We start from the raw sequence: 21,135 nt of genomic DNA, 5'->3' as shown, positions 1-21,135 counted from the left end.
CAACCTTTTCGTATTTTATATATGATGGAAAGAGCAAAAACAATGGTCCAAACTAAACAGTCATGTCATATATATATGACCATGATCCTTGGAGGGTGTGTGTGTGTGTGTGTGTCCTGATATATTTTTTTAAAGAAGCAGAGTTTTTCCTATTTTGGAAAAGGCAGTAAACCGATTTTCAGGCAAATGCTACAGTTCTGCAAAACTGCTGGAAAGGAATCACTAATTTCCAACAATCATGCAACTATCATTTAGCAGCTCAGTCCTAGGAGCCACAAAAAGAGAATTGGTCTTCTGCATAAAATTCTCTTGTGTTTTGAAATTAATTTCTGTTTGTAGAACAGGCAACTTTTGCAAATTTTGCTTTGCGAAAAAATTCCCTGAAATCATATAATAATTTCTGTTCCACTTGACTGAAACAATCCTGTATTTTAAAGTAACAAAATGCTAAATTGTGCACATGAGAGAATCACATCCTTAACTCTACCCATATATTAAAAAACCCTCCCAAACATATGGAATGTTAGGAGAAAAGACAGAAAGTTACTTTAAATTTCTTCTCTATTAGCTACTGTCTTTTTCTATCTGACTGGATATATAGAAAAACACCAGATAGAAAAAGACAGTAGCTAATAGAGAGGAAGTTTACAATAACTGTCTCCTTATTATCCTAACTTCCCATGTGTTTAGGAAAGCATTCAAACTAAAGCAGCATAATCCAGAAATGTGATAATCAATAAAGCACTTATTTAGTCCCTTTTACTTTTCTACCTGGAGGCAATACATGAACATAATTGCAACATAGGTTTTGTAAAGTAATTACAAATTTATGAATTTATGATAATGTTTTGAGCCACAGTGGTGCCGTGGTTAGAAGTGCAGTACTGCAAACATCTGAGTTCTGATCACGTGATGCTGCAATGATCATAAATCACTTTTTCCAGCACTGTCTGTCAACACTGAACTGAACCTGACAGTTGTAATTTCAAATGGTCATGAAATGACTTGTTATAAGTCAAAGACTATATGCATTTTATTTTTATCCTTTAATACATTTGGTGGGTAAAATGATAGGTTTATTTTTCATAAGCATATGAAAAAAGAATGAAGATTCCCCTTGTTCAACAAGCTAAGACTGATTCAAATTGCTTCCCATTATTCGTAATCATGTTCTGCTTCTTATAATACACTAGGACCCACTAGATACACTGAATAATATGAGCATTCCAATTCAGATTTTCATATTCCTATTCAGAAAAAAGTTCTGCTGAATGATAAAGTTATTTCTTCAGATCAGAAGATGAGAAATTATTTGCTAGTGTTTTAACAAATCTTCCTTGCCAGTCAACATGTACACCATTATCTCGTCCTTACCTGTATGGACTGTCCTTGGAGGTGAAGCCTTTCTTTGCATGTCCCCTCATAAAAATCGTAATATTCCATGAAGGACTTCTCCATAACTCCACTAGTAGAAAAGAAACAGTAGAGACCCACCAGCAATAAAGCCGTTTTCCCCCCATCAAAGAGTTAATGCCCAGTTTGAAAACTGCTTTTTTAAAATGCACAGACACAAAACAACAGTTTGTTCAACAAGGTACTCCCGGTATGCATAATATTCCTAAGTCTTTAGGTGCAAGGGCAGACTAGCCTTTCATTTATTTATTTCATTTAGCCATTTATTACATATACGATAACTAAATATCTATATGGACCACACTACTTTCTTCTCTAAGAGTAAAAACAATAAGTATTGTTTTCACTATGCAGAGATAATTTATTTCAAAAAAATAAATCATCTCAGTATTTATTTGTGTTTGTATAAATAAAAAGGCAAAATTCTGAGAATCTCATTTTATCATTCAAAACAAGCGTGCTACTACATGGTACTCTGATACTCCAAAGTTGACTCGAAGAAAAAAAATCTGTAATATTACATTCTTCAAAGTTGTCGCTTCTTTACTATATGAAAATTTAAAACAATCTATTATTTTGTGCTTGCTTAGAACAGGGATTCCCAACCTTTTCTATACCTCACAGCCCTAGAATGCTTCTGATATATTCTTATACCCCTTACAAAAGTAAAAAAAAAATATTAAAAATTTTTAATGGGGAAACTTCTAAACATCATCATCTCACACCGCCAGGGGGTTGCAAACTCCTGGTTTAGAGAATAACAAACTGAATAACAAGCTGATTCAGACATGTCAAGAGCTAGGTTTGAAGAACCACAAGTAATAAAGTAGGAGTGAATGAATCTCTAGTTTGATTTGTGCTTTTATTTTGTTTTGACAAAATACGTTAACTTCATAATCTCAAGAAAAGTCTGTTATTTGAAATTAACCTATTACCAGAGGAGCACTTTGCATTTTCCTATTAATTGCATTAGTTGCATTAATTAACCCACTTTCATGAGAGTCTCAGAAAACAACTTGAACCAACATTTCTGGAACTAGTAATCTCCAGATGGACTGCAATACTCAGCATTCCCAGTCAGCCTGGCTATTGTAAATATATTTGGAGAGCACTAGATGAAAAAAAAAACCTGATATTTTTGGCAATGCTTTCATCACTGAAGGCTCACAAATATATTTCATATATAAATTCCTTAAAATATAAACCATTCAAACATTCTGTAAATGGTTCTGAATTTTTTGGGATGGAAACACAACGAAGATGATAAAGTGAAGCTGTTGGTGCAGCCATTAAGAAGCCAAAATTGAATTTGACAATAATAGTACATTTCTATTAAATGACTGGAGTAAATTAAATGAAGAGGGAGTAAACAGCTTTGCTAAAGGCCTGAGATTATGAAGAAGAAATCTGAACACAGACTTTCTAATTATCTGATCTTTTAAAGGGGAGAATAAAATGGGGGAAACACCAGTCAGGTGTTATGTGTGGGGATTTCTTTGGTCCCTACAAATTCTCTCCCCCCCCCTATCTAATTCTTTTTCTCATCTTGACTAAAAATAGAAAGAACTGCCATATCTAAACCCTGCAATCTCATTACTTACCTAAACTAGGTTTCATCAATCTGATATGCACTAAATATATTGGACAAGAATGGCCATCACTCTTAGCCAACATTCAACATTAGTGGAAGGTACAGGGCTTGGGAAGCCATATTATAAAACTGCAGTTTTTCTAGACTGGCATGTAGAAATCTCCCAGAATATTAACTATGTGGCCTATAAAAGCAGTGGAGATTGAACACTCAAATGGTGAAGATTACATTGCCAATTTCCCCAGAAATGGACAAAGCCTCATTCACAAATATATTTTCTGAAGTTTTCAATGGAGTATTGAAAGTGAACCTGCAAGTTAAATCATGATCTCTCTCCAAACATACCGTAAAGGTTCTGGACAAGGACATTTCCCTTCCAGCATGTCACATACAGCGATGCGGATAGTTTCATGTCGAATGCACTCATTGTAATTTTTACTGTCTCCTGGATGCCTTTCCTACAAAACAGCAACAGCTGAGAATCTCTCCACTTATGTTATACAAACAAACAGAATAAGTATTATTCACAATATACGTCGCCACCAATATAATCTCACTGTCAGGAAAGTAAATAATTTAGCGAAAAGCAAGAAAATAAATACACACACATATATATATATTTACAATCATTATAAAGTAGTACAGTGTTCCCTCGATTTTCGTGGGTTCGAACTTCGTGAATAGCCTATACCACGGTTTTTCAAAAAATATTAATTAAAAAATACTTCGCGTTTTTTTCCTATACCATGGTTTTCCCCGCCCAATGACATCATACATCATCATCAAATCAATAATTTTTGCAAATAAATAACAAAAAAATAATTATTGTTAATAAATAATTATGTTTATAAATATCAGGATCATGGTGAGTACCAGTAATAAGGGTGAGTAAATGGTTGTTAAGGGAATGGGAAATGGTAATTTAGGGGTTTAAAGTGTTAAGGGAAGGTTTGTGATAGACAAAAATGGTGTATTTACTTCCGCATCTCTACTTCGTGGAAATTCGACTTTCGCGGGCGGTCTCGGAACACATCCCCCGCGGAAATCGAGGGAACACTGTATATATAATATTTCATCTATTGTTAGTCGCTAAGTCGTGTCGGACTCTTGGCAGCCTCATGGGCCGTAGCATGCCAGGCCTACCTGTCCTCTATTGTCTCCCAGAGTTTGCCCAAATTCATTGAACCCTCTCATCCTCTGCCGTCCCCTTTTCCTTTGCCTTCAGCCTGTCCCGACATCAGGGTCATTTCCAATGAGTCTTCTTTTCTCATTAGGTGGCCAAAGTATTTTAAGATGTTCAATACTATTATATGAAATTATATTACAAGTAGTCCTTGAATTATGAATGGAATGGAGCCTGCCCATTCCATTTGTAACCTGAGAATTCGTAGGGGTGAAATTGCACAACTTGAATGTGATCACTCCCTCCTTTTGCCATCTCTAATCGAATGTGCAGCCCCTTAAGTGCACATTGCATATCTCAGTGTGGTGAAGGCCATGGGAGGCCTAGTGATGGAAGAGATCATCTCCTTCAGACCACCCAAGGCCTCCCCCAACCCATTGAGATACCTCATTCTCCCTTCCCTGGGATCCCCCAATTGCTCCCCCCCTCCCCGCATCCTTCACTTATCTTGTGAAGATCTGTTACCTCTCCAGCCCATTTCTTTGCCCATGAGTGGGGAGAGCAGAGGGAGAGCAGGACAAACACCCCGCTCAGCTTCTCTGATTCACTGAAGCTGCCTGTCACTTCTGGAGCAGCAGGCAGCCTCGGTGACTCTCCTCCAAAGCTTTAAAGCCTCCCGCTGGCATGCAGAAAAATTTCATGCAAAGACTGGAAGCGTCTAGGTGCCCTAATCTTGCGAGACTTCAGGCACCCGTTCTCTGCAAACGCAGATGTGTGCCTGAAGTCACAAGATATCATGGTCCCCTCCAGAAGCTTTCAGTCTCTGGCCGAAAAGTGTGTATGCCCCCACAGGATTTAAAGAGACCTTTGCCAAAGAGAACGGAACCCCCGGAAGGAACGCACATAGCTTCAGTTTGAGGCCTTTCCTCAAGGCCTCTGCCGAAGAGAACAGAGCTGAGGGGCAGGGGCAGTCAGGGAGAAAGGGAGCTGTAGCAGAAGGCCTAAAAAGCCGTTTGCAGCTACAGAGCCTAGTGCCTATAAACACTTGGCACTGAGGGTGGGGGGTGAAATAGCAGGGCAAATGTTGCAGAGTATGTGTGGTCATTTGTAAGGGTGAACAATTGCCGTGGAACTTGCTCATAAACACTAGGGGGCTCTTATTGCATAATTTCAAACGTTTGCTAAGGGAATAGTATTCTTAACTCTATAAGAAAGATTTTGGAGCCGAAAGAAAATGGTCATTCAGCGCTAACTCCAATCCAGCTGCAATTCCATTTGATGACAGTCCGTGGAAACATAGTCCTTACTTTAAAAAAAGTTTCTCGTCCTTTAGTATCCTATGGAGGCTTCAGAACTCTTTAATAATTCTTTATATCTTTCATAACATAATAGACTTTAATTATAATTGGGAAGCAGATACATAATTGGAAGTCCCATTACTTCTGGAATTGGAATCTCTATTTAAAAGTATATTGAGGTGCCCAATAGATCTTGCTAGTTTGCCACATTTCTTTGTATTTTATATTTGCATTCTTGCATTCTTTATGTTTGAAAATGGGATTGAGAAGCAGAGAAAAAAATGCAGGAAATATTTTCCCCAAAGCATTTCTATCATAAATAGTTCAATACTGAATTACAACTCTGATGAATCCTCAATTCTAAATCCCTCTCCATCCTCCTTTTTGGCAATGTAATTGAGAGTAAAACTATTATTTTAAAAAAGGAGGGTGGGGGGAGAGAATCTAGAAGTTATGTTCTGCAAGATTTCTCTAGCTTCTTTAAATCTACATTTTACAACAATCTTTTCAATCACCCAATGAAAAAAAAAATGTCCCATTAGCCATATAATCCAAAATTGGGGTTCCTTACCTGTTCAAAGCCAGGTTCATTGTGATAGGGATTCTCAGTCATTAAAGACTGTATAGATATAAGTACTGAAGAAATGCTTTGTGCAGGGCTCCAGGCTGGACCTGTCCATGTGCTGTGAGATAGCAAAAAAAAAAAAAAAAGATTAATTCCACAGATGGAAACACAAAAACTTTTAATAGGAACCTCAATGTATTTTGATGTGGCTTGTCACATTTATGAACCCAGCTAAATAAAAAAAGATATTATGTAGTAGGGGGAAAATAGCTCCCAGGATTCAAAGGCAAAAAGATACTTCAAAGCTTTCAGGGGCAGATGGATAATACCTGTTCACAAGTCTTTAAGCAATTGTGCTTAACGTTTTACTGGGATCATGTGGCCACTGCAAAAGATACCTAATATATGCATGGAAAAGATGTCACTTCACTATAAAGAGCTCCAGATGAACGTGATGCGAATGCTCCAAGAGGCTCAAGTACCTTTTTCTGCTTGAATCGGAAGAACCGTATCTAGCTCCACAAAATGGTAAGTCAAACTGAAGATTGCAAGACTTAGAAACAAAGAAGAAAGTATTACATTCCTAAAATGTCTAGTAGCATGAATAAGAAAAACACCAATAAAGATCAATGTATGTTGTCCAGCAATAATGTCTGGCGTTACACCTGTTGACAACTTACTTATAGGCAATAATCAGTGTAGTAACCTGAGGTAATGTAGTCCTAATCAGAAAATACTCTCTCTAGGCCAGTGTTTTTCAACCAGTGTGCCACTAGTGTGCCACGAGACATGGTCAGGTGTGCTGCGAAGCTCAGAGAGAAAGAAAGCAAGAGAGAGAGAAAGCAAGAGAGAAAGAAAGCAAGAGAGAGAGAAAGCAAGAGAGAGAGAGAGAAAGAAAGCAAGAGAGAGAAAGAGCGAGAGAGAACAAGAGAGAAAGAAAGCAAGAGAGAGAGAAAGAGAGGGAGAAAGAAAGCAAGAGAGAGAGAAAGAGGGAGGGAAAGAGAGAGAGAGAGAAAGACATAGAGGGACGTAGGGAGGGAGAGAGAAAGAGAGCAAAAAAGAGGAAGGAAGAGAAAGAAAGGGATGGAGAGAGAGAAAGAAAGAGGAAGGAAGGGAGAAAAAGAGGGAGAAAGAAATAGAGCGAAGAGGAGGAAGATAGAGAATTTTTTTGTCCAAACTTTTTTTAGCCCCCCCCCCCCCCCCCGCTCCATGTGCCCCAGGGTTTCGTAAATGTAACAAATGTGCTACGGCTCAAAAAAGGTTGAAAATCACTGCTCTAGGCTATAGGGAAGTTGTCTTCTAGCTCAGCCCCTTTATACCATCCTAGTCAAATGGTTGTCCAGTCTATTTTTGAAAACCTCCAGTCATGGAGCACTACCAACACCAGGGGGCAAGCTACTCCACTGATTATTGTTCTCCGCATCAGAAAATTTCTCCTTCTTACTTCTAGGTTGGCTCTCAGCTTCTACCCATGATTTATTGTTTTGCTCTCTGGTGCCCTAGCGCAGTGTTTCCCAACCTTGACAACTTGAAGATATCTGGACTTCAACTCCCAGAATTCCCCAGCCAGCATTTGCTGGCTGGGGAATTCTGGGAGTTGAATAATAATAATAATAATAATAATAATAATAATAATAATAATAATTTATTAGATTTGTATGCTGCCCCTCTCCGAAGACTTGGAGCGGCTCACAACAATGATAAAAACAATATTATAATGGCACAAATCTAATATTAAAAAACTAAAAACTCTATCATAATTAAAAACCAAACAACACATACATACCAAACATAAATTATAATAAGCCTGGGGGAAAGATGTCTCAAATCCCCCATGCCTGTCGGTATAGGTGGGTCTTAAGACAAAGAGGGTGGGAGCAGTTCTAATCTCTTGGGGGAGTTGATTCCAGAGGGCCAGGGCCACCACAGATAAGGCTCTTCCCCTGGGGCCCGCCAGACGACATTGTTTAGTCGACGGGATCCGGAGAAGGCCAACTCTGTGGGACCTTATCGGCCGCTGGGATTCGTGCGGTAGCAGGCGGTTCCGGAGGTACTCTGGTCCAATGCCATGTAGGGCTTTAAAGGTCATGACCAACACTTTGAATTGTGACCGGAAACTGATCGGCAGCCAATGCAGGCCAAGGAGTGTTGTAGATACGTGGGCGAATCTGGGAAACCCCACGATGGCTCTCGCGGCCTCGTTCTGCACGATCTGGAGTTTCCGAACACTTTTCAAAGGTAGCCCCATGTAGAGAGCATTGCAGTAATCGAACCTGAAGTCCAGATATCTTCAAGTTGTCAAGGTTGGGAAACACTGCCCTAGAGAATAAGGCAATCTTTCTTCAGGTTGAGGGAGCTATCATACCTAGCTCCCTCAACCTTTTGTCACACGATTTAGCCTCCAGACGCTTTTTCACTGTTGCTCTGCAAACTTTCCAGGGTCTCAACATCATTTTTGTATTGTATACAATACTAGATACACATTCTGTGTGTGGCTTGCAGGATGCAACCTGGGTCAGTTATCAAAACCAAGCTTCTGGACTCATGCTGTAATCCATTCACAGGGAACGTGAGCACATTCTGACAGAGGCAAGTTCCCTGAGGATGGGCTCCAGCAGTTTGGAAGATCCAGATGAGATCCTGCAACATTATCATGGGACATGTATATTTGCCTTCATTCACAAGTGTGGTTTCACAAGCAGAGTGTAAAGTAGTATTATCCCTTTTCGTAGCCCAGGACTTCGTTGATTTTTCAGCAGCTGCAGCACATTGCTGGCTCATACTTAAATATTGACCTATTAGACTTCTACTTCCCTCCCTTCTCACTGTTACTGCTGTTAAGACAGGTACCCCTTTACTATACCTATGCGTTTGGATTTTCCTGTCTAAGTACAGGACCTTACTTTTGTCATCACAGAATTCCATCTTGTCCGAATCAATTCAATGTTCAAATCTGTAAAAATCCTTTTGGATCTTGAGCCTATCTACTAAAGTATTGGCTATTCCCCACAGCTTGGTGTCTGCAAGTACGTTCCTCGTCTATCCCCTCAAGGCAAGGAGGGTGGGGGCAATCCTAATCTCTGGGGGGAGCTGGTTCCAGAGGGTCAGGGCTGCAACACAGAGAAGGCTCTTCCCCTGGGTCTCGCCAGACAACATTGTTTTGTCGACAAGACCCGGAGAAGGCCAACTCTGTGGGACATAACTGGTCGCTGGGATTCATGTGGAAGAAGGCGGTCCCGGAGATATTCTGGTCCGATGCCATGAAGGACTTTATAGGTCATAACCAACACTTTGAATTGTGACTGGAAACTGATCGGCAACCAATGCAGACTGTGACCGGAAACTGATCGGCAACCAATGCAGACTGTTGGTGTAACATGGGGATACTTAGGGAAGCCCATGATTGCTCTCGCAGCTGCATTCTGCACAATCTGAAGTTTCCGAACACTCTTCAAAGGTAGCCCCATGTAGAGAGCATTACAGTAGTAGGGCCGCAACTGGTGCACCAGGTGAACCTGAGCAAACACCCCCCTCGCCACAGCTGAAAGATGGTTCTCTAATGTAAGCTGTGGATCGAGGAGGACACCCAAGTTGCGGACCCTCTCTGAGGGGGTCAATGATTCCCCCCCCCCCCAGGGTGATGGACGGACAGATGGAATTGTCCCTGGGAGGCAAATCCGTCTTCTCAGGGTTGAGTTTGAGTCTGTTGACACCCATCCAGACCCCAACAGCCTCCAGGCACCAGCACATCACTTCCACTGCTTCGTTGACTGGACATGGGGTGGAGATGTACAGCTGGGTATCATCAGCGTACTGATGATACCTCACCCCATGCCCCACTCACTGTAGGGATCAGACTGGATATGCAATCTCACAAAAGTACCATATGTTCTGAGCAGACATACAATTCAATATTTACTTATTTACTTACTTATTTACTTACTTACTTACTTACTTAGTTACTTAAATTTATAAGTCGCCCTCATACTTCCCAGAGGCCTATTAGATCGCTCAGAATTGGCCTCCTCCAGGTCCCGTCGACTAAACAATGTAGGTTGGCGGGACTGTGGGGGAGGGTCTTTTCTGTTGCCATTCCGGCTCTATGGAACCAACTTCCTCCTCCCCCCGCCCCCGGGATGTTTGCACTGCTCCCACTCTGCTGGCTTTTCAAAAAGCTGTTAAGATCTGGCCGTGCCCGAATTATGTTTGTCTGGTATGTATGTTTGTATATCAGATGTGCCCGAATTATGTTTGACTCGTATATATGTTAGATTTAATTTTTGCGTTTTTATATTGGATTTGTTAGGGTTATAATGGGGTTTTAATCTATTGTTGACGTTTGACTTCTTTTTATTATTAAACTATTGCATTATATTTTATTGTTGTAAGCCTCCCTGAGTCCTATGGGATTGAGCGGCACAGAAGTCGAATAAATTAATTTAAATTAAATCAAATTCTCCTAGTACAACAATAAAAAGTACAATGATGAAAAGATACATTTAAAACACCACTATTGAACACTCACACATCAATCATTCAAACTACTGGATGAAGCAGAGTATAACGCCATGATTTTAAGGCCTTTCGAAGGTCCAGGAGGGTGGGGGCAGTGCAGATCTCTGGAGGGGAGTTGATTCCAGAGGACTGGAGCTGCCACAGAGAAGGCCCTTCCCCACAGCACCACCAGCTGACACTGCTTGGCTGACGGGACCTGGAGGAAACCAACTCTAGGGGATCTGACCGGTTGCTGGGACATGTGAGGCAGGAGACGGTCCCATAAATAATCTGGTCCTAAGCCATGTAGGGCTTTATAGATAATAACCAACACCTTAAATTGTATTCAGAGACCAATCGTCAGTCAGGACGGCTCGCAGAGTGATGGAGTTACATGGAAACATCTGGGTAAATCCATGACAGCTCGCATGGCTGCATTATGGATTAGTTGAAGTCTACAAAAGTTCTTTAAGGGTAGCCCCATGTGGAGCGCATTATTTTAATAATTGTTAACTAGAATGCTTTTGTACGTATTTATGATACAATAGTACAAAAGCAGGCTATGGCATTATAGAAAATACCCAATTGCTAGCACGTAAGTAAACAAGGATTACTTATCTAGGGTTTTGAGTTGTTACATCATCTCTAGGCACAGTCTATTAGAGACCCGAATTTGACCCAAAGTCAATAAAGACTAAATTCATCATCAATATAAAAGTGATTATTATTATTATTATTTTTAAAATTAAATTTGTATGCCACCCCTCTCTGAAGACTCAGACCGGCTGGATCTAGGCACAAGGTATCTGTGTTTTATAGGACCTGTAGAGCTCCTTCTTGACAGAGGCATCAATTTTTGACATTCCTTTGGCTGAATTTACAGCTCTTAGCATCTTTCTGCTGCACAAATCCCAGCGGCTGATTAGGCCCCACAGAGTTGGCCTTCTCCGGGACCCATTGACTAAACAATGTCGTCTGGTGGGACCTAGGGGAAGAGCCTTCTCTGTGGTAGCCCCACCCCTCTGGAAACAACTACCCCTAGAGATTCAAATTGCCCTCACCCTCCTTGCCTTCCACAAGATGTTGAAGACTCATTTATGTCGCCAGGCTTGGGGGGGACTAATATCCCCCCTTCTGACTTGTAGCATTTAAGTGTGATGTGATTGTGTAGCATTGTTTTTAATAATAATGTTAATATTAGATTTGTATTGTATTGTATTGTATCGTATTGTATTGTATTGTATTGTGAGCCACCCCAAGTCCTCAGAGAGGGGCAGGATACAAATCTAATAAATAATAATAATAATAATAATAATAATAATAATAATAATAATAATTATTATTATTATTATTATTTCATGGCACAAGGACTGATCTGGGCTCCAATTGGATATGGAGTCCTAAAATTTGTGAATTGATACATTGATACATTCTATAAAAACAGTTAACAAAATAAAAAGCTTACAAACGTAGCTGTGCTTGTGAGTTAATAAACACATTACAGAAAGCAATCACAGGTATTCCTCATTTAGCAATTGACCAAAGTTAACAATGGTGCTAAATGAGGAGACTTATGACCGGATGTGGCTGTCATACAATCACGACTCTTGAGGTTGGCAACCAGTTAACAATAATATCACAGTATCCTACACACAAGTAAAGGCAATGAAAGCCAGGTGGTCACAAATGGTGATCATGTGACATCACACCTAACCATCATGTGGGATTTGCCTAAAGCAGCAAATGGAACAACTCTTGGGAGTGTGGTCATGTGATATCGTATTTTATGACCATGTCACTTAGCAAGGAAGTTTTCAGTCTTAATTACAGTGGTTAACCAAGTACTGCCAGTAGTTAGCTCTGAAACATTCAAACAAAACTTCTCCAGATATACCTTGTTTCTTTGAAACTGATACAGACATAGTATTGATAGAAGGAGTCACAAACTTAATAGTTATAATAGCAGCCACTTTTGATTCCTTTATCTCTATTTAACTAGTTTATCTTTTTCTTTTCTTTAAAAAAGAAAAGAAATATCACTGAAGCATCCAAAGAAGCCTTCTCCTCTACTGGATCTATATAAGGTCAAGTAACTAGAAACGAACAGATGGCATACAGGAGTATGGAGCAATCTTTTGAAGCAATTTCTCTGTGGTTTCAAAAGTATACATGTATTTTTTTTGTATATGTGAACTTTCTTTCTTTCTATATGTATTTACCAAACGTATACATACATTCCAAAAAACATACAGATGTTTTACAGTGTTTTTTGCTGGATTGAAAAAAAAATATCGGCAGCCTAGAAAGTTAAAAGAAGCACCACTAATGTAGAGTACCACCGTCTCTGGCATAGGGGGTGCACGAAGCTGATCAAAGGCTGTAGAAAATAAATATGCAAATTTAATTGCCCCAAGTTTGCCTTTTTGTTAAAAGATGAGAAATAACAGCTTGTGGCCATGGATGGCTTGCAGTTATGTGGTTGATTTTACCCTAACTGTGCTGTAATAGAATAGAATTCTTTATTAGCCAAGTGTGATTGGACACACAAGGAATTTGTCTTCGGTGCATATGCTCTTAATGTACGTAAAAGAAAATATACATTTGTCAAGAATCATAAGGTACAACACTTAATGATTGTCATAGAGTACAAATAAGCAATCGGGAAATAATCAATATTACCATATTTTTCTGAGTATAAGACACACCTTTCCCCCCCTAAAAAAGGGTGGAAATGTTGGTGCGTTTTATACACTGAATTCAGCCATTTTTGCTGTCCCAAAGCCCCGCCCTCCGCCTGCAGAGAGCTCTTGGGTGCTAAGGAATGGCAAAAAAATTATTGATTGATTGATTGTATTTAGATGCAGCTCACTCCAAAATGGACTCAGGGCCGATAACAACAATAATAAATACAACAATAGTAAAAAAAAAAAAGCAATAAAAAAATACAGCAATGAAATCAACAATGCAGTAAAACAGTAATATCATTAAAAAAAAAAACCATGCATACTTGCAATCAGTCCTAATTCCAGGCCTGCCGGAATTGCCAGGTCTTAACGGCTTTCCAAAAGACCAGTAGGGAGGAGACAGTGTGGATCTCTGGGGGCAGTTGATTCCACAGGGTCGGAGCCGCCACAGAGAAAACTCTTCCCAAGGTCCCGCCAACCAACATTGTTTGGCAGACGGGACCTGGAGAAAGCCGACTCTGCGGGCCCTTACTGGCTGCAGCGAGGTATGAGGGAGGAGATGGTCCTGGGAAATAGTCTGGTGCTGAGCCATTTAGGGCTTTAAAGGCGATAATCAACACCTTGAATTGCGTTCGGAAACCAACTGGCAACCAATGTGGCTCGCGTAAAGTTGGCATAATACGGGCATACCTTGGTATACCCGTTACTGAACACACCACTGCATTTTGCACCAGCTGAAGTCTCCGAACTCTCTTCAAGGGTAGCCCTGTGTGGAGCGCATTGCAATAGTCAAGACAAGAGGTGATGAGGGGGTGAGTGATTGTGTCGAGTGCCTCCTGGTCAAGGTAGGGATGCAACTGGTAGACAAGACGGACTTCTGCAAAAGCCCCCCCTAGCCACAGCTGAGAGATGGGCAGATGGGATCGTCTTTAGGAGGAAGGACCCACAGCCTTCCCTGTTTTTTCAAAAAAATGGGATGAGGAAAAAGTCTGGGTAGCCTGCAGAGAGCTCTTGGGTGCTGGAAAATGGCCGTTTTTCACCCGTTTTTTCGCAAAAATGGACTCGGAAAAGGATCTGAGGAGCCTGTTGACAGCACCTGGGGACCGAGGGAAGGCAAAAATGTTTCAATTTTTGTGAAAAAATGGCCCAAAAAATGGCCACGTTTGGGGGTATTTTGCTATCCCCCAGCACCCAAGAGCTGACTTCAGGTTCTCCAGACTCTTTGCCCACCCAATTTTTGCAAAAAAAAAAAAAGGTGGTGGTGGTGGAAAATTGCCCATTTCCCCACAAAAAATTATCTAGCATGACTGGAGTTGAAGTCCACTAGTCTTAAAGCTGTCAAGTTTGAAGACCCCTGGGTTAGGGATTAGGGGCGCAAGAGTATTCAAACTTGGCGAGTTTAAGACTTGTGGACTTCAACTCCCATTCCTGAGCTGGCATGGCAGGAGGAGGAATTCTGGGAGTTGAAGTCGACAAGTCTTAAAGCTGTCAAGTTTGAAGTTTGTAAAAAGTGTACATGGTTTAAAAAGTATACATGGTTGTAAAAAGTATTCTGCTACACTGATATTTTATTAAATGGTATATTACTACACCATTTGGTTCAGAATACTTTTCCCCTTGTTTTCCACCTCTAAAATCTAGGTGCGTCTTATACTCTGGTGTGTCTTATACTCCGAAAAAAATACAGTAATATAAATCATAAAGATACAAGCAAGAAGTTTGCTTGCTTTTCCTCTGCCCTATTCTTTTGAAAAACACATATTCGCCTATGGTCCTTCAGAAAAATAACTGCATGCACCTGGGCATGCTCTGGAAAAGAGCTTGAGCTGAATGGGTCCTTACCCTAGAATACTGAGGCAGACCTTCCCATTTCGGTAGAAGTTAGGATTAAACCTCACTGTATTATTCCCAGTTGTCATCAGTTTGACCCGCGGAGGATGGATAGGATAATCTGGAGGACAGCGAAACAGGAACAAGAAGAAACCCCCTTCGTAAGGCGTGTCAAAGGGGCCTGTGATCAACGCATGAATCTGCAAGAGAAAAGCCCAGGCTTGCGCAAATACTTCTGATGGAAGCATCAGTGGCAGCACCTGCCCAATGCCAACAGCTGCTGACACAAGTCAGGGGAGGCAGAGAAGGTTCTCTGCAAGCAGTCAGGAAGAAAAAAAACCCCTCAAACACTTCTTTAAACGGTACACATCTCAGATTCCATTACTACTTATTTAGTTGAAGTGATGAAAAATATTACTGCTTTGCAATGCCCTGGAGAATTCCATAACAGCTTCATCAGCTTCTTCTATTTTTCTTAGAAATAGAAAAATTTACAACTATTCATTTAGCAACTGCAGCATTGAAGAAAGAGACCTACCACCCATGCCAGAAGTTATGGCAGTTTGCAGCACTTCACAGTCATGATTAAAATTGGGGTACTTTGCAGCCATGCGTATGACCGTAAGTGCACAGCAGCTTCCCCTCTACCCCAGTGTCCCATCTATACCGTTTTGGCCCCCAGCACTCTGTCACCCCAACCGATCTTCTCCCTCTTCCTGCTCTCACTTTTGAGACATGGGCTAGCCTGGCTGGCTGCTGGATGAGACTAGAGCTGGTTTCATGCTTCAAAAAAGACGGCAAAGTCCCTTTTTCTTTTTTCCTTTGTAGCCAGCGCCAGCTCAGCCCAGCCAGCCAGCAGTAGAAACAAGATGGCGTGGCAGAGCTCTCAGAATTCAGGATTCAATTTGCGGGTGCCTGACATGGCAAGCAGCTCCAAAGCCATGCAACCCTGGGGTTGATTGCCACCATGAAAAACAGAGTACAGAGAGGCCAAAAGTGCAGAAATATTTGGGGGGGGGGTGGAAGGGGAAATAGGTGGGTATAGTGAGTATAAGCCTGAAATGGATTGGAGTGGATCCTTTGTTAACAATTGTAACATTTGTTTAATGATGGCAAAAGGGATTACTAGGATTACAGATGTTAAGTCACATGATATTTCACTTTATGACTGCATTGTTCAGGGACAAGAATTCCCAATTGTGGTCCTAAGTCCAGGACTACCTATAATTAAATTAAACCAATAATTTTGATCTTTAAAGCCCCAAGTGGATTGGGAACATGTGAAGGATTCCCCTCTTCAATCTGTCTAACTTTAAGGTCAGTCAAGTGCTTCTTGTAGGTTCCAAATGGTTGGCAAGCATAGGACATGCCTGTCAATTTTGCACCTACTGCACATCTGCATAATTCTCATTAAAATTAGACAAATATTATTCTAGCTCTACTTTTTAAGTGGAATTTTAAAACTTTGTTATTTTACCTGTTTTATTTACTATATGTCTTTTAACGTGATTCTACTCTATCTTCACCAATTATATGGTCATTTTAATTTTGGAGCCCATTTTCCCCCTAAAACATCCATGCAACTGTCCTAGGTGCTCTAAATTTTGCTTGAAAATAATAAGCTGGTCACTGCAAAGCCTTAGCTTCTGATAACGTTAGGGCCATTCTGCGGACACTGCCTCACTCGGTTGTTTACACAACTCCACTGAGGCCTCATTTTAAAATGTGTAAGGGTCATTTCCATCCCTGCTAGTTAATACAACAAGACTTTACAATGTTTTAATTTTTATCAATCATGTTCAAAACCTTTCTGAATGAAAAATGGGACAATATATTTTTAAATAAAATAAACATGTTCTCAAATTCCAAATTTGCTTCCCAAAATCCAAATGCTTATTAAAGTGTCACAAATTCATATGGGGATGCAGAGCCTCGGTGGCGCAGTGGTTAGAGTGCAGTACTGCAAGCTACTTCTGTTAATCACTGGCTGTCAGCAGTTTGGCAGATCGAATCTCAGTAGGCTCAAGGTTGACTCAGCCTTCCATCCTTCCAAGGTTCTTAAAATGAGGACCCAGATTGTTGGGGGCAATATGCTTACCCTCTGTAAACCACTTAGAAAGAGCTGTATACAGTATAAGTCTAAATGCTATTGCTCTAAATCAGAGGTCCCCAAACTTGGCAATTTAATACTCCAGCTGGGTGGGCTGGAGACTTCTGGGATTTGAAGTCTACAAATCTTAAAGTTGCCAAGTTTGGGGACCCCTGCTCTAAATGCTATGTCTCAATGAGAATTTCAATTTCCAAGGGATCCTTAGAGGTCCTATTTTCCTAAAAATAAAATCTATCCCAATAATAAGCCCTAGCATGGTTTTACACATGCACTTAATATAAGCCCTTATGCCAGTGATGGGAAACCTATGGCACGGGTGCCACAGGTGGCGCATGGAGCCATATTGGCTGGCCCAGGAGCCATTGCCCTAGCTCAGCTCCAACATGCATGTGTGTGCCGGCCAGCTGATTTTAGGCTAGGACAGAGGCTCTGGGATGGTGTTTTTGGCTTCCAGAGAGTCTCCAAGAGGATCGGGGTGGGCGTTTTTACCCTCCCCCAGCTCCAGAGAAGCCTTTGGAGTCTGGGGAGGGTGAAACATAAGCCTACTGGGTCCACCAGAAGTTGGGAAACAGGCCATTTCCAGCCTCCAAAGGGCCTCCGGGAGGTGGAGGAAGCTATTTTTGCCCTCCTCAGGCATTTAATTATGGGTTTGGGCACTTTTGAATGCATGATAGCGTGTGCACATATTCTTTTGGTTCCTGAGGGGAAAAAGGTTCGCCATCGCTGCCCTATGCCCAAAATAAGTTCTACTTAAGTGCCTGTGCATCTGGGCAGCCGGCAATTCCATCTGGTTGCTCGCGATGCCACCGACATGAGACGAGGCAAATTACCTCAGATTACCTCAGGCCAGCAGTGAGTTGCTACCGATATGGCCTGGTTCTACAAAACATCTGCAGAAGTGTCTCCACATACACAGAAGTGTTGCGTGGAATTTGCAACCCATTACTGCCTCAGGCTCTTGCAGTCACCCCATTCACGCCTCAACTGCCCTGTGGCCATGGCCCCAGTGCACTGCTCCTCCTCCTGCTCCATTGTGGCCGCGAGCAAGAAGAATTGGGCTGGCAATCATGCGGGGTCCTGCTGGATGGGGCTGCTGGAACCACCACGGCGAGGCAGGTGTCAGAGGGTTGGTGGCCTAGCTGTGCGGGCTCTGAGGTAAGCTGGTGCTGGGTGTATGGGGCAATTCCAGCCCGTCTCATGGCTGGGAGAAAAAACACATTCCCCGAAAATAGGCCCTTATTTTTGAGGGCCTTCCCCCAAAATAAAACTGGGTCTAATATTTGGGGAAACACGAGTACATCAATCTTGGATTGGCACAGTATTCAACTGTAAGATCAATTATTATAACTGACTGGTGAATTGATCATTATTTGACTCTAATACTGTACATTAAAAATTGAGTGAATGATAAACTAAAAAAATAATACTGTCAGAAAAGGTTAGACTGAGGCTTGCTATCTGCCCTTAGTGTTACAGCATTTGTGGAGGAAACCCAGAGATGGAGCATTTAAAAAAAAGCAGTCATCTGTTACAACTGCAGGCATGTCAAAACAAGAATACTGTCACTAATGGTGAAACTCAGTGTCCATGCTTAAAACAATGGACTGTAACAACCTTTCCACTCTAATTCCTAATCTTGTTAGGAAATAAAGGGTCATTAAACATTGTTGGCCAAATTTTCCTCTAGGGCATTTTGAAAGGAAAAATGAGAAGTAGACTATGTACATCAAAGAACTTTTGGAGTGAAAGGCAGAACACAATAGCAATAAATGAGTGCTGCTCACTTAGATTTACCACTATTTTATGTATTTATTATCCTAAATTAATTAGATTCCAGGTTATTTTCATGGCAGTTCTAATGACAGTGCTTAGAGTACAGTACTTGATCTGTCACATGGCTTAATCTGACAGACCAGAACACACACTAGCAATAGCACTTAGACTTATATACTACTTCAAAGTGCTTTACAGCCCTCTCTAAGCAGTTTACAGAATCAGACTATTGCCCCCAACAATCTGGGTCCTCATTTTACCAACCTCAGAAGAATGTAAGGTTGAGTCAACTTCGTTGATCGAACTGCTGACAATCGGCAGTCAACAGATTACTGCATTGTAACCATGGTGCAGTGCACAGCATAGTGTAGCAGAGTAGAGTAGAATAGAATTTTTTATTAGTGATTGGACACACAAGGAATGTCTCCAGCTGACAGTGTACATATAAACAGCAAATAATAAACGAAGATTATAAATCATAGTTATAATCATTAATCATAAGTTACAAACAATAATTGATAAGAAAAGCAAGAAACCAAAAGGAGAAGATAATATGAAAGATGAGGAGAAAAGATGGGAAATGAAGCAGTACGGTGGGAATTGTTAAGCAGAGTGATGGCATGGGGGTGGGGGAAAACTGTCTCTGTGTCTAGTTATTTTGGCATGTAATACTCTATAGCGCCATCCTGAGGGGAGACGTTGAAATAGATTATGAATCTGTAGATATTTTCTCAACCTTCTTTTTGGTTCATTCAATGGAAGGCAGGCTGGTTGCGATTATTTTTTCTGCAATCCTAACTATCTGTTGAACCCTGTACTTGTCCTGTTTGGTTCCTATGCCAAATCAGAGAGTTATGAAGCTACAAATGACAGACTCAATAATTCCTCTGCATTGGCAGATTGTTGGGCATATATGAATATAAGTGATTTGTAGAATTATTATTTTTCTTTTCTGTAAAGAAGTCAAATCAAAGAAAATCTCTCTAGTGTTGAACACATCCATGAATTTAAAAAAATTGGTATCTTCATGCCTCAGCCTTTTTCTTTTGTAAATATACAATATTTTGTGCCTGAAAAAAATCAATGCTACAAGATTAAGCATGTCTTCCTAAAGATCAATGCCAAATGAAAAATTGGCCCAGTTCTATTTCTATATAAACATCTTTTAACAATTTCATCTCCTCCTTACCACCAATTTTCCAATCCACTTCTGCTTTTTGACTGCAAATCTGAAAGGCAGAACCTGTTCTTTATAGTTTTCATAGCAATGCATAGAACGTAAAAAGATTAGGAATAGCGATCTAAATATATATACTGCTTTTTTAAATACCACCACTCCCTTTGTTTTGTTTCATTTCAATTTATTTCACAATGTAAACACAATATGAGCATTACTGAAAGTTTCTTAAGGTGATATTGCAATCAATTAATCTCATTTTGCTATATATAGCAGTTTTCCCAATAATAACAGATGCCCATATGGCAAGTCATTATATTATGAAGTACTTCTTTGAAATTGTTAGTAAAATCTTTTAGTTGGGACTACAGACCACTTGAATACCACTTACCTTGGTCATATCATGAGGGTCAGGTACGACAAACATTCCAGGAGGTGGTTCTTTATAAATTGACATGATATCTCTAGGAAATAAATAAATGTATTTCTATATTTTGCAACCCATTAAGTTTCCTCTTAAATTACTGACAAATAATCTTACTTAAAAATGCAAAAAAAATTTGTCCAAAGTCTGCCCTAAACAGTGCCCAAAATAAATACATTTGATCTAAATTTAAAAATCATAATTTAGATACAGATTTATTCTGGTCACGCAGTACTTCATGTTAATCGGTAAACTGTTTCTGCTTATTTGTAATTCACATCTCTTCTAATATCACAAAAGTGCAAAACACAATGAGAGAAAAAGAGATCTCCCACAAAGGGGGAGGGGAACATAACATGAAAAGACTTATAACAGCTCACGCCTGTTCATAAGGAACTGTTTCCTCATCCCTCAATCTGTCAGCATACATTTATCAACAAAAGCATCTATGTTGACAAGCTATTTTGAAAGTTGCTGCCCATCAACTTTCTTGTTACTACTTTCTTCATACCTAAAGTATGATATAAATTGAAAAGTTGAGTGTAGCAGCCTTGCATTCCCCAAATGTACAATATATATATCGATAGTGCTTTAGAACAATAGTTTTTCTTGAAAATGACAGCCAAAATCCCTGGAGGCATTCAAACTTCTGA

General features: G+C 40.4%; 1 protein-coding gene across 1 annotated transcript in view; it reads right to left on the bottom strand.

Moving 5' to 3' along the window:
- UBE2Z (ubiquitin conjugating enzyme E2 Z) overlaps positions 1-21,135 on the bottom strand; it is a 29,594-nt gene that overhangs the window by 6,277 nt on the left and 2,182 nt on the right. The window contains exons 2-6 of the mRNA XM_070726506.1: positions 20,450-20,522; positions 15,011-15,198; positions 5,997-6,108; positions 3,350-3,462; positions 1,375-1,465 (exon numbers count right to left, since the gene is read on the bottom strand). Of these exons, the coding sequence (XP_070582607.1) occupies positions 1,375-1,465; positions 3,350-3,462; positions 5,997-6,108; positions 15,011-15,198; positions 20,450-20,522 (577 nt within the window). The remainder of the gene's footprint in view (positions 1-1,374; positions 1,466-3,349; positions 3,463-5,996; positions 6,109-15,010; positions 15,199-20,449; positions 20,523-21,135) is intronic.

This window comes from Erythrolamprus reginae, chromosome Z (genome assembly GCF_031021105.1).
Source record: "Erythrolamprus reginae isolate rEryReg1 chromosome Z, rEryReg1.hap1, whole genome shotgun sequence".
Taxonomy (NCBI): Eukaryota; Metazoa; Chordata; class Lepidosauria; order Squamata; family Dipsadidae; genus Erythrolamprus; species Erythrolamprus reginae.
This window is presented reverse-complemented; position numbering and strand designations above follow the sequence as displayed.